The 13,428-nt window shown below is 59.0% G+C and overlaps 2 protein-coding genes across 2 annotated transcripts; one reads left to right on the top strand and one right to left on the bottom strand.

The window, feature by feature from the left end:
• Positions 1 to 1,235: 1,235 nt before the first annotated feature.
• THOC3 (THO complex subunit 3) lies at positions 1,236 to 3,835 on the bottom strand. The gene is made up of 6 exons (XM_088522571.1): positions 3,632 to 3,835; positions 3,393 to 3,549; positions 2,417 to 2,621; positions 1,901 to 2,062; positions 1,710 to 1,810; positions 1,236 to 1,405 (listed from the first exon to the last, which is right to left on the bottom strand). The coding sequence occupies exons 1-6, from the start codon at positions 3,812 to 3,814 to the stop codon at positions 1,242 to 1,244; spliced, it is 972 nt and encodes a 323-aa protein (XP_088378697.1). The 5' UTR covers positions 3,815 to 3,835; the 3' UTR covers positions 1,236 to 1,241.
• A 44-nt stretch (positions 3,836 to 3,879) lies between these two features.
• On the top strand, positions 3,880 to 12,507 carry SIMC1 (SUMO interacting motifs containing 1). The gene is made up of 10 exons (XM_088522710.1): positions 3,880 to 3,993; positions 5,849 to 6,616; positions 6,913 to 7,133; positions 7,898 to 7,967; positions 8,407 to 8,552; positions 9,005 to 9,184; positions 9,685 to 9,813; positions 10,776 to 10,929; positions 11,035 to 11,119; positions 12,051 to 12,507. The coding sequence occupies exons 1-10, from the start codon at positions 3,880 to 3,882 to the stop codon at positions 12,272 to 12,274; spliced, it is 2,091 nt and encodes a 696-aa protein (XP_088378836.1). The 3' UTR covers positions 12,275 to 12,507.
• The last annotated feature ends 921 nt before the right edge of the window (positions 12,508 to 13,428 follow it).

Raw genomic sequence — 13,428 nt, 5'->3', positions numbered from 1 at the left:
AAGCCTCTGTCAGAAGAAAATATTAGGCTGGGAAGTGATAGAGATCGCGTGGACAAGGTCTCCATCGCCAGCAGCTCCTCTCCGCGCCCTGCACCAGCCTGTGGGGCTGGCAGGGAGCCCCAGCGCTCCCCACGGCACGTCCCTTCGCTCCCTCTCCCTTCTGTGGTGCCGGCGCAGCCTTTGCCACCTGCAGCACGTCCCTCCCTGCAGGAGTGCTCGGGGACCACGAAGCTGGCGTTGTGCTGGGCTGAGCATCCCTTGGTGACAGGCCCCAAAGGTGCAGCCCGGCCCCAGGAGGTGCCTGTGGCCACCACGGGGCCACGACTGCTCTGGCATGGACAGAGCGGGAATGGAGCCGAGGGTGGCACTGCCGGCGGCTGCCAGGCCCTGCGCGGTCCCTGCTCCGGGCTCAGTGGCCCTGTGGCACCCATGGGAGCCGGTGCTGCCAGACAGCATGGACGGGCCCGGGCGAGGGGGGCATCCCCTGCGGGAACCAGGGCGCCGCTGTCACTGCTGTCCCCAGCGCTGTCCCCTGTCCCCAGCGCAGGTGCGCAGCGCCCCCTGGTGGGGTGACAGCGCCTGCCACGTCAGGAGAGCCACCAGGGAAAGGGACAGGCTGCGTGGGGACGAGGGACAGCCCTTGAGGCCAGCCTCCTCGGCCGCAGCGCTGCCCACAGCTCCTCTCGGCAGAGCAGGCCCCGGGGCAGAGCACAGGAGGGGGACGGGGCTGCCTCCTTCCCCCCAGCTGCCCCCCTCGCGTCCACGCAACAGCCGCAGACACCTTCCTTACAGAAGAGGATTTATCAAAATTACAAAAACACCACGTACAAAAAGAGCCATCCTCCCAGCGCAACCCTAGAGAGCCCCGGGGACAGCCCCATCTCACTGCCCCTCTGTCGCTCCGTGTGGGGCAGGGACAAGAGGCGCGTAGAGGGGAGGGGACGAGGGCGCTCAGGGACAGACCTGCCTCGGCGAGGGGTCCTCAGCTCCCCTGGGACGGGGCAGGGCAGGACACGGTGCGAGATCCGCACGGGCTCTGCCAGCAGCGCCCACCGTCCTCACCAGCCGCTTTCTACAAGTGCTGCCGAGAGCAGGACGCGGAGCTGAGCCACGGAGCGCCGCGCTGCCCAGCGGGCCGGGGGGACCCCTCTCCTGGTCCCATCCGACACGGACTACGTCACCCCAGGAGCAGGGAAGCACCACTTCTCCTGGTAGTCTCCCTGCTGCCCCTCCCGCTTCTGTTAAGAGTCATTGGGCAGCCCGAAGAGCTTGACAGTGCCGGCCTCGCGGCTGCTGTCGTATTTGCCATCTTTGTCGTCACAGGCGAAGGCCAGCAGAGGCCTCTTCGGGTGCCAGGCCACTGTGAAGGTGGGGGACTCGCACTGCACCTCCCAAAGCTTCTCTCCTGCGCAGAAGAGGGGCCAGGTCAGGAGAGCTCTGGCCTTTGCCCCGCGGCGCCCACCGTGGGTGAGCAGCCACCTCCTCCTGCCTCTCGCACGCGGCAGGGGGGCAGCTCCGCTTCGGTGCTTTCATCAGCAGAGCACAAGACACAGACACAACAGCTCTGAAAAGGAGCAGCTAGGCAGAGGCTCCCCCTCCTGCTCAGCCGAGCTCTCTGCAAGCACACGATCCTCCCCAGACCCTCCCAGCGCCACCAGCACCTCCCTGTCCCATTCCCTCCTTGCTCCTCGCCAGTGGGGAACCATTACCTGTCTCCACCTCCGCAATGTCAATGAAGTGATCCTCGGATGCCGATGCCAGCATCTTCCCATCGTGGCTAAAGCTCAGCGTTCGCACAGGCCAGTCGAGCCTGCAAGAGCAGGGCCAAGCAGACAGTGAGCGATGTCCCAGCGGGTCCCCAGAGAGGGCAGGGAGAGAGGCTCAGGGCAGCAGGACCTACCTTGAGAAGCACCTCACACACACCAGCTCATCCACGTCCCACAGGCTGACGAGAGCATCGGCACTGCCTGTGGCAAAGTACTTCCCCATGGGATCAAACTTGATGCAAATACAGTTTGAAGGATGAGCGTTGATGGACTGAATGGGTTTCAGCTCCGGGTAGCTGTGGAGAGGGAAGAGACAGGAAGCAGTGAGAGGAGCAGAGGGTTTGTCTACAAGCAGACAAGGTATAAGATGCACTGGAACAGTGAGCAAGTAAAACAGGAGACCCTGAGAGACACGTCAAAGAGGGAGGCAAAGCATCTGGATAATTCCCCAAGAAGCGCAGCCCAGAACTGAGGCAACCTCAGCCCCAGGTCATTTTCCTCCCACTAGGGAGGTGGGAAACACCAGGGAGCAGGACCTCAGCTCCTGCAGGCAGCAGGGAGACTCGTATCACTGTCGACAAAGGCAGACATTAGTCTGCATCAAGGCAGCCAGGCCACCTACCCCCCTGCCTGCTGCCACAGGCACCTACCTGAGGATATTGATGCAGCCGTTCCCGTTGGTGAGGAAGAACATGTTGTTATCATTGTTCCAGGAGATCTCATTCACTTCAAACTTGAACTGCTCCTCTGCTTTGGAACGATGCGTCTTGGCATCGATGAAGGTGACAACGTCATCCTTGTTCCCTACTGCAATGGTCTGGCCGTCAGGGCTCCAGCAGATGTTGATGTTCTCTCCTGGATGGAAAAAGGGCAGTGGGTCCCGTTTCCCCAGCAAGCTGCGGGACTGCAGCACATTAAGCAGACACAGGGCCTTTTTGTTTCCCAACCCAAGGTCACAGGCTGCTCCACTAACTCTGAACTGCTCCCAACTCCGGGACAATCTGCAGCTCAACACACAAACCCTGCTTAGCAGCTGGTTAACACACACAGAGTTAACGAAAATTAAATTTAACAGAACCCAGCTTCAAAGCGAGATGATTGCACCACTCCTCCTTCCAGCTCAGTCAAGACGTGACTGCAGAAACGACCAAGCAAGATCAAACCAAAGAGCCTCTTAACCCCGTGATCTTCAAGATCCAGAAGCAGCAGCCAATAACAAGCACAGAGGAACGAGGGTAAGAGTGAGGCAAGCTGCAGCTACACCATCCTGCAATGCTCTTCCCAGACCCAGCAATTCGAAATTGGAGCTTTCCTCAGAAATGATACCTGGGTTAATCGGCCCATAAATTTGGTTAACTGCATTCTCAATCCATGTCAGCTTTTAGCTGCACCACAGCTCTCTGCAAACGTGCCTGTCCTTCCCCCTGCAGGCTCCAGGGACAAGCACAGAAGTCACGTTAACAACCAGCACCACTCTCATAGGTTTCTCCAGCCTGGGCACCAGCACAAGCCACCCCGCTGCCCTCTGCTGCTCCACGCACCCGCTCGAGGCGGATAAACACGACACAAAAGCGGTCACCAGAGGCACCGGTGTGGGCAGCCCGCGGGGCGCGTGCCCGCACGCACCTTTGGTGTTGACGGTGGCGATGCACTTGGTGGTGCGCACGTCCCAGATGCGGATGGTCTTGTCGCCGGAGGCCGTGACGAAGAGGTCGGGGTTGCTGGGGTGCCAGCAGAGCTGGTCCACGCTGTCGCCGTGCCCGCGGTAGTTGTTCTCCTTCACCTGGGGGACACAGGGCGGCCGTGGGGCCCCGCTCGCGGCCCGCGCGCCCCGCCGCGCCCGCCCCGCGGCCCGGCCCGCTCACCAGCCGGTCCTTCTCGAGCACGAAGACGCTCGCGGTCTTGTCGAAGGAGCCCGAGGCGAGGCGGCGGCCGCAGCAGCTCCAGGCCACCGAGTGCACCTTGGCGCCGTGCGCCGGGAACTCGCGGCTGCGCGTGTTGGCGCGGAACAGCTCCTGCATGGCGAGCACGTAGGGCGACAGCGCCATGGCCGCCCGCCCCGCCGCCGCGTGACGCGCTTCCGCCCGGGGCGGCGCCGCCGCCCGCAGCGGACATGGCCGACGGCGTCGTCCTCGTAAGCGACTCGGGCTCCGAGGGCGGCTGCTCGCCGCGCCGCTGCCGCCGCCGCTGCCGCCGGGCGCCGCGGCGCTCCCTGCCGCCCCCTGCGGTGAGTCGGCGGCCCGCGGGGAACGGGCGGCGAGCGACGCCTACTGCTGCCGGGCCGGGCGCGGCTTGCCCCTCTCAAACATGGCGGCGCTTCCGCCGCGGCTGGCGGCCCGGGCGGGGACGGAAGCCGCGCGGGGACAGAAAGCGTCGAGGCGGTCGCACGGCCCGTGTCCTCCCTCACCTCGGGGGGCCCAATAGACCTGAGCCGGACGCCCAGCGGACCCGAACCCAGGACCGTCGGCCCCGCCCCAGGGGCCTCAGAAACGGCCCCCCGGAGGGACCCGGCCCCCCGGAGTGACCCAGCCCCTAGAGCGCCCCAGGGCCCCTCAACCATGTCCTCGCGGAGAGTCCCAGCCCCGGCAGCCGTGTCCCCATGCGGTCCCCCCTCATCCGTGTCCCCTCGGGGGCCCAGCCCTGACTATGGCCCGCAGGAGGATCCCCATGACGCCCATGCAGAGCCACAGGCAGCCCGGCCTGCACCGTCCCGCTCAGGCCTGGGGTGGCAGGGCCCGGCGTCCGGCTTGCCGGCTGGCCCGCTCCAGGCCGCACCGCTCAGCGAGGTGCAGGGAGAAGCCGTCGCTGCTGGCCGCAGCCGTTGGCCCTGGTTCTGATGCAGCTTTTGAACGGCCGACAGTTCCGTGGGGTGGCGGCGGGTGCAGCCCGGGCGCTCCACGCACTTGCTCAGCCCCGCTGCTCTTCTGTGCGTGCTGGGCCCACAGGTTTGGTCATCTCCCCATGCTACATGCAGCTCCCCACTTGGGAAGGGCAGCAGGTCCGAGACAGGAAAAAGCAACGGATTTAAATGGGTTTCTTTGAAGATGTCCTCAGAAGATTTCCGTGCTTTGAGACGCTGTGATTTTTTTCCAAGAGCAAAAACACCCTGACCCCTGCTGGGTGCCTAATGCTCCCATGCACCTCCTGAGACGCGCTGTGTCCTGCCTGCGGACGCAGATGCGGCCCCGCTGCCTGCGCCTGCGGCCCCTTGTAGCTGCGCGTCCTCGGAGCCGGGGGCTGACGAGGCTGCACCGCCCGGCGAGTCCTGCATGGGAAGCCCCCGGAGTCTCGGTGCGGCTCTAGATCTGGTCTGGTGTCATGGACACGAAGGTAGCGCTCTCCCCTCCCGCCCGCGTCCGCGTAGCGGGGCCGGCTGTGCCGGGGGTGCTGGTGGGGACCCGCTGGGGCGCTGGGTGTCACCCTTGTCCCGTGCTCGGGACAGCCCTGCTGTGGGAGCCGCCGCCGAAGCCTGCCCTGTTCTGTCGCGCAGCTGCAGCCCCCTCCCGCGGGCCCGGGAGAGCGCGGGGGACGCTGAGGCGCCCACGCACCGCGGGGCCGAGCTCTGCGCCCGCGCGGAGGTGGGGAGGCCGAGCTCCCCGCTGCGCGGGGGCTGGGGAGCCGGGGCGGCCGCCCGCTCCGGCCGCTTCGCGTCCGTCCCGCGGCTCTGCGGGCGCAGGAGGGAGCGACCCCAACTCCCCCTGCTCTGCAGCCAGACACGGCAACAAGGGCCGCTCCTGGCACGGGGGAAACCTCTGGAGCAGGCCCTGGAGAGCAGAGTGCAGGGGACGCTCGAGGGGCTCTGCAAGGGGCTCTGCCCACGCTGTGCACCAGCCTTTCGTGCGCTGGCTTTCTGAAGCAGAGGGTGCAGTGTGAGGCACCCTCAGGCGAGCAGGGGCTGTTGCTGGCAGCAGCAGGAAGGGGGACCTGGGCCAGGCCTGGGCCGTGCCCGGGGACACGAGAGCCCACGGCCCCCAGCCCGGCGCGGCAGGGGCTCTGCTCTGGCTTCTCCTCCAGCCCCTTCCCCCCGTTTCCTCTCGCGGTGCCAACGCTCCGGACGGAGGCCCCAGGCGCCTCCCCTGCAGACAGCGCTGACCCCCCTGTCCCCGCAGGAGATCATCGACCTGACGTGTGAGGAGGCGAGCGCAGAGCCGGCGCCGTGCGGCAGCCTCGCCGTCATCGACCTCACGGAGGAGGATTCGTGCAGCCTTCCCAACGCCGCGGGCTGCGCTCACTGGGACTCCAGGCAAGCGCCCGCTTTCCGGACAGCCTTCCCCCCCGGCCTCTGCTTCCTCACCAGGCAAGAAAAGGATGTGCCAGCGGAGTCCAAGCCTGCAGTGCCCTCCTGCAGCTTCCCTGCAGGGCCTCCCTCCGCACTGGACGCAGCAGAGAGCGCCGGGAGCGGTGGCAGCGTCTCTCCCACCTGCAGCTGCGAAGGCTCTGTGTGTGGCCATGGGCAGAACTGCAGCACCACCACTTTTAACAGTGACTTGGGCTCCCTGGCCAGCATGCAGCTGGACTCAGACCAGCTCTCCCTGTCCCCCCCTAGCCTGGACAGCAGCTGGAGAGCCTCCAACTCCCCAGTGGAGGAAGAGACTCTCCCTATTTGCCAGGAAAGGGAGCTCCCCCCAAACCTGAGCCCCGCTCCAGCCAGCATCCCTACATCCCCAGTGAGAGACGAGATGCCTGTGCTGGAAGCAACTGACTTGCCGTCACACGTAGCAGTGCAGCAAGAGGCCCCAGCCAGGACCAGGGCTGACAGCAAGGCCTGGCTGAACAAACTGCTGTACTTCAGGAGGACTGGAGTGCATCACCTCTTCCTCCAAGGCATAACGTCCGACAGGGAAACAGAGGTAAATGAGGTTCAGAGCAGCTGCTGCCAGGCCCAGCTGGAGTCTGTTCAGTGACGGTCGCGGTGAGAGGTAGAGGGGGAGCCAGGGACAGCCCCTGCTCTGCTCCTCGTTCGGGACAAGCTTTGTGGGGCACTTGGGATCTCTGGTTACTGCGGTTTCCTTCGTGGTTAAACTGCACGTCACAAGCCGTGCCTTAGGCCAGGGTGTGCGTGCTGCAGTGCCGGGCGAGGGCGGATGCGGGGGACGCACGGGGCAGCGGGAGCCGCCTTTCACCCAGTGCCTTGCCTTGCACACAGCAGAAACCCGAGCTCATCCCCAGCGGGAAGATGAGCATGGTGCACACCACCATCGAGGAGAACTTCCTCGAGGGCACGCTGCATTTCCTGAGCGAGTTCGTCTCCTGCAAGCACTGCCCTCCCAAAGACATCGTGTCCTACCTGATCAGAGAGATCCTGTTGAACTCCCACCGGGGGGAGATCCTCAAGGACACCTACATGCTGCTCATGAAAATCCAGATGTATGTTTTCCCTCTGCTGCGGTAGCCCTGGGGCTGGGTAGATGCTCCCTGGGCTCTGCCCAGTGTAAAGGTCATTCTCCACATTCTTTACCCACAGAACAGCAAGCAATTTCCCCTATAATCCAGGATGATCCTTCTGCCCCTGCCTTCTGTTCACAGAGATTATCAGATCACAGCCCCAGGCTGGCTAGGGGCTGCAGTGGTGGGTCAGGGCTCGGACTGGCCCAGATAGGAGCCTCCAAAATCCCATAAGGAGAAAGGATGAGGGTGAGAGAGGTGGGGAGTGCTGAGACAACAGGGAGAGCAGCTCTAGCTGTTTCAGGAGTGTTTAAATCATTTCACAGCAAACCAGCAGAGCTCAGGGAGTGCCTGTGACACCAGAGTGCTCTGGGGCAGAGGAGCGTTTGCTCCTGAAGAGCAGACCTGGTTCTTCACCGCACTGATGTGGCAGAAATGCCCCCTGGCCTGCAACAGGCACCGTGGGCTGCAGACGGCAGGGGCAGCTCACCCGCAGCACGCGGGGCCCTGCAGCGACGCGCAGCGTTTCCCGAGGCCGCGGGCCCAGCGGGCTTGGTGCTTTCTGTGCAGCACGCTTCCCGTCTGGCAATTCCAAAGACTGACTGTGGACAGCGCAGGAGACAGGGAAAGGGCCAGGCTGGAGAGGAGGTGGTGCCGGAAGGGGCAGCGGCTGGCACGGGAGGGCTGGGCAGGGGCTCCGCCGCCTCCGGGGCGGCTCAGCACCAACGGGCAGCGTGTCCTTGCAGGCTCCATCCAGCCAGCGTCGGCACAGTGGGATGGGACTGGACGCTGCTGAAATACACCATGGAAGACCAGGTACTCGCACTTCCCGACTGCGTGTGTCACCGTCAGGCACCACCCAGAACACAGTTTTCAGGGCTGAGTGTTGCCCCAGGCCCCGCCACGTCCTTGCTCTGCGGCAGACTGGGCTGGTCATTTACTGCAGCATTTACTGCAGTCGCTCGTGGCAGCCTGTGCCATGTGTGTCTCCCGGTTTTATCCACGGGGCTTCAAAAACTGCTGCTTAGCTGCGGGCAGGTTGCCTGATTTGAAACCAGGGATTTGCAAGGGCAAGAGCCCTGGTGCAGTGGTACAGCGTGTCCAGCCAAGAACCTGGGTCAGGCAGCCCCTCCAGGAAAGCAAACATGCGATTCCTCAGTCATATAAATCACCCCATTGCCCAGAGAGCCACGTTCCCTGCTTCTCTGCAGCCTTCCTGCTTTTCCAGGCTCACACTGTCTGTGTCTCCCCTCAGGAGAAACCTCCTGGCAGACTCCTATTCCTGGAGTACGTGGTGCAGACCCTGGAGGATGATTTGCAGCAGAATCTGAGGCTGCACCTCCTGCAGAAGTCGATTGCCAAGAAAGTGCTTTCCTGTGACATGTGCTTCAGCAACGTCAAGTAAGGACACTCCAACTCCCCTGCACCTTCCGAACAGATGCTGAGAGGCAGGGGCTCAGGGAATCTGTGTCAAGATTTTAGTTCTGACTTTCCAGGAAACAAGCATGGCAGACAGGGGGAAAAATGATTAAGGCACAAGTATAAAGAACAGGAGGCGGGTAATGACATCAAACCATTAGAGATAATGCAAATAAAAAATCCAGGCAAAGCCTAGCAGGTGTTTTCCCAGGAATTAGATCAGATTTGCATTGCTCAATTCTGGGGTGAGGAACCAGTCCTGTTGACTCCTGTTGACAATATAAATCTCGGGCTGCTCAATAAGTCTATTCCCCAGCCTGTGCAAATGTGTGGGGCACATCCTGCATTCCCAAGGTCTTTCCTTGAGCTCTGAGCGAAGCGTCGCAGCGCAGCTAAGCCAGGTGTCTCCGCTAACGTTGCTGCTTCTCTCCCAGGGACGTGGTTGAATGGCTGGTGGCAGCGGTTACAGGAGTCGGGTTCTGCCAGCCCCAAGAGCAGCCACAAGGAACGACAAACTCCTCAGCAGAAGCGAGGGCCGAATGCAGCTCGTCTGCAGCTTGGCCAGACTGCACCGACCGGGCAGAGGTGGCTCCACCAGCTTTCTTCTCCCAGAAGTAAGCCCTGAAGTCTGGGCTCTTCCTGTTAGCTCATGGGGCCCAAGGCAGGGAGAAACCAAAGTTTCCAATCAGGGAAGCCACTTTGTGCCCGTGTGCCTGAAGGCATCTGCAGTTTTCCTCTGGGACAGACGTAGATTTGGTGAGTGAGATCTGCTCAGCTGTCAGGGAGCTGGCTCAGTGACCCTGCTGCTCTGACACACACTGTGCAGCCAGAGCGCTCAGCCCACACCAGGGACAGCACAGGCTGCCCCTTGACACTCCATCAATACCACAGGGACCTGCTTGGGACCCATCTGAGAATTAGCTTTTCTTCCAAGAGCATCAGCTTTAAACGTCACTAAGAGACACAGGGAGGGTTTAGGGAGCTAACCAATCTAACCTGCGAGCTCTCCCTTCGTCCCTCCCTACGAGGCGCCCATCTGAACAGGGGCCACCCCCTGCTTTGCTTGCAAGCCAAGGGGTAGTGTCTCCCAGCACTGACTGTCTGTCTAACCCAGGGTGATGCTCCTGCTCCAGCGGATGCTGTCTATCGCCGTGGAGGTGGACAGATCTCCCAACTGCAGCTCCTGTAAAATTGCAGATGTGATATTCCCTTTTATACTGAATATTCCTCTGAGGAGTCAAAGGTAAGATAAGCAAGTACAAGGCAGCATATGTCTTTGTGGGCAAAACTTATTCCTGGTTTATATGCAAATCTGGAGGCACAAAAATACAGGAATAGAAAGACTCATTTATGACCCAGCCAGGAAGAGTATGGCTGTTGGACAGAAAGATCCCATGGGGATGTAGCAGTGATAACTGAATGCACCTCCCCAGCTGGTGCCTTGCTTGTTGATCCTCCCACCTGTTAAAGCTGAAGGACTTTTCGACTGCAAAGAGTTTTACAAAGCAGGGCTCAGTATCAGCACAGTCACTTGCTGGTAAACACGCCACCAATTCCCAGGGACAAGAAGCAGCTCATCAGCAGTGTGACGCAGTTGCCACTGCTTTGCCTTGATATGCTTTTAGGTTTTTTTTATTATTATTATTCAGTAAGAAATGCAGTGTCTGCAGCCAAGGCACCAGACCATGACTAGCTCTAGTGTAGCCATTAGATCACTACATCACAGACATTTCAAACTCCTGCTTGCCAACCCCAGCAGGCAGCTCGCTCAGATCCTTTAGCACAACTCCCTCTGAGCACACACTGGGATTTGCCTCAAGCAAAACTGAATCTAACCAAGCTGTTGCTCATCCCAGGACAGATCTGCTAGATCCAGTTGGCATCTGAGCCCACTTCACGTTTGCTTGGCTGTGCGTCCTGCGAGCCAGCAGGAATGGATCACATCCACACAGGCTGCAGGGCAAAGCAGCCAAGCTCCTTGCACAGAGCGTCCCGACCTGGAGCTGTCACAGGTCAGACCTAATGACATAGACCTGTCTGTGGCCAAGCTCTATAACAAATGGTATCGTATGTGGTGGACAGCCCCCTGCAGCCACCCTCCATCTGTGCAGGAGCAGCACGAGCAGGACACAAGGAAGGTGCAAGAGCAGTTGTTCCTAGTGAGGCTGTGCTGTCTCTCCTACAGTAAATCCCCGTGTCTTTCAGGGAAGCCTTCTTGAACACCATGGATAGCCAGCTCCTTCGCTGCAAAGTGCTGGAGCTGATGTTCCAGCACAGCTGTGAAATGCCCACAAACATGCCCTTGTCTCTGGCCAAGATCCTTTATTTCCTGACCCACTCTGTGCTCCTGCAATACCAGGTATCTAATCCATCCTCTCCCTTGTGCTTTTTCCCTCGTTTTTTTTTTTTTTTTTTCCACACAAGAAAACCTCTTCTAATAACCAAATACTCCCTCCTCTCATAGGAAGAAGCAGCAATATGCGAAAGATGGGATGAGATGCTGCAGTACTTGACGTTGCTGCTGCTGAGTTATCAAAACGTAGTATTGGGTAAGCAGCCTGTTCTGACCTTAATGCACACTATCTAATCAAGAGGCTGCAGCAGGACAGCCCAAAACATTCTCTGCATTTGAATTAGCTCACAGCCACCTAGTCTTAAGAAGATGATGCATCTCAGTCTTTGCTGTTAACTATTCCCAGCAGCCAGGGTTAAGGAATTATGTGACAGGGCCACAGCAAGAAGAGAGCCAAGTTTAGTCCTTAAGAAATAGCCTGCTTCCTAAAAGGTCAGCCACAGCATTGGCAAGTAGGCAAGGAGGTGCTTTGCACTAGCTTTGTCTGGGCTGCACACAGAATGAGTGGAAGAATAGGTTTGTCTAAGAGGAAAAGCAGAAGAAGGGGTCGTGAAGCCAGGGCACACGAGCACTTACTGGGAAGGGAGCATCACCCATAGTGGCCTTGGAAGCAGCAGTATTTCTGACCCCCAGCAGAATGGGGGCTTAAGGGGCAGTCCCTAAAATTCAGTCTTACTGAAAATTGCTCAAGGCTCCTCCCACCCTCAGCTGCTTGAGCCCAGGATAAGGTTCTCATGGAGGACCTCAAAGGACCCCACAAACGTGTGAGCAGAGCCCAGTTCCTCCCTTGCTCTCCGAAGCCCTCCGAAGATCAGTCTAGTTGAGAAGCTCTTCAGAGACTCTCCTCTCCAGCTAGACAGTTGTCCAGTCTGCCACAAGCATAGAGGGAAACTCTGTTACAGCCCCGTCCCCATTTTTGGGCCTCTGCATGCGCCACACTGAGCTCCAGGAGGTGACACTTCCTTCCTCCACCTCCCTACTCTTGTACAGAAATGCTGAGGCTCCCTAGGAAAGGACCTGCACGTTGTCCCTGCCTGCTTTTCACCCCAGGGCTGCACTGCCTGGGACACGCTGCTGTCTGTCCCTGCACAGGTCACACACTACCCTTTGCCTATTGCCTCTTGTAGGGCACTTACGGAGTGCACTCAGCGAGCGGATGGACTTAATAATTAAGAAAGCCAAGCCCAAGCTCCAGGATGATGATCACATCACCCAGCTGGACATTCACCTGAATGTAGAGAACTTCCTGAGCCGACTGCAGCAGGTCTTGGGGGAGGAGCCCTTTCCCCGGCAGATCACGGAGAAAGTGCATATGCTCCAGGAGTTACTCCTCATCATCATCGCTACGTGACAGACACTTACTGGGGCAGGGAGCTCCTTTACAAGCTATGCAGTCAAAACCCTCAGTTTTACGCTGCAACCTCAACTGTCATCCATCACACAGTTTTGTTTATACATTTGTATGGAAATACCTTTGATTTTCCCTGGCTCAGACTATCCTTTCAAACTCGACTCTTGTCCTAAAGTTTTACAAGGCACTTTGTACACTTTTAAAAAAATAAATTATTTTTGTATTTGCTGAGACTCGTCTGTTTTGGTGCCAGCTCTGTTCAAAGGAAATGCTCCCACCTCCTTGTTGAGTGGAACCTTAACCCCACACACCAGCAGCACGAGGCCTGGCGGGGAGTCAACAGCCTCCTGCTGCCTGCACGGCTGCTTTACCAGCCCTGACAAACACCACAGATCTCCATTCACATGAATTTTATTTTCTTGTAACAAACAGAACTGGACACAGACATGAATACAGACTATAAATAAATTATTGTCAAACCAGAGATTCTCTGATTGCAAAGGTGTGAATGATTAGTGACAGTGACAACTGCGTGACTGGGTGGGAGACTTTCAACACAACGTGTCGCTGGTGTTGCCGTTGAAGATGAAGCAGAGCCACAAAACCTACTTCTTCAGAGGGGGATACCAAGTAGTATTGGCCACTCATTCCAGGCAGGAATGCTGATTTGAGCAGGCAGCAACCCCAGAGCTGGGTGGTTACCAGCACTTGAGCTACCTCTCTCTAACGTGTGTGTAACATAAGAGCCTCCAATGCCCGAGGCAAGACTACCCCCTCACTGCTGGAGAAACCTGCAGCTGCCCAAGGGAGCGGTGCAATAACGGCTCAAGAAACAGGAGACCTGCTTGCCACAGACAGAGATTATCCGCATCCCTCCTTACATTGCTCAAGGGATTAGATGGTACGCAAGAGTTGCTTTCCCAATTTTCAGGACAGGAATAGCAGGTGCTAACCATCCCAGCAATTGTTTGCAAGACTAGGCCAAAAAGTAATATAAAAAATACATAGCTCTATCAATATAACATGAAAGAATGTTTAGCCTTAATCTGCATCTCAATCCTGCCCCAGGCTGGCAAATTGCATCTAACACTGATGCATCAAAAGACCCTATTTGAGAAGTGCCCCGGTCTAATGCACTTCTACACATGATTCCT

This window comes from Tinamus guttatus, unplaced genomic scaffold, assembly GCF_059628265.1.
Source record: "Tinamus guttatus ecotype Peru unplaced genomic scaffold, ASM5962826v1 Tinamus_guttatus_pri_ptg000155l, whole genome shotgun sequence".
Taxonomy (NCBI): Eukaryota; Metazoa; Chordata; class Aves; order Tinamiformes; family Tinamidae; genus Tinamus; species Tinamus guttatus.
Note: the sequence above shows the minus strand (reverse complement) of the source record. Positions and strands in the feature narration are given on the sequence as shown.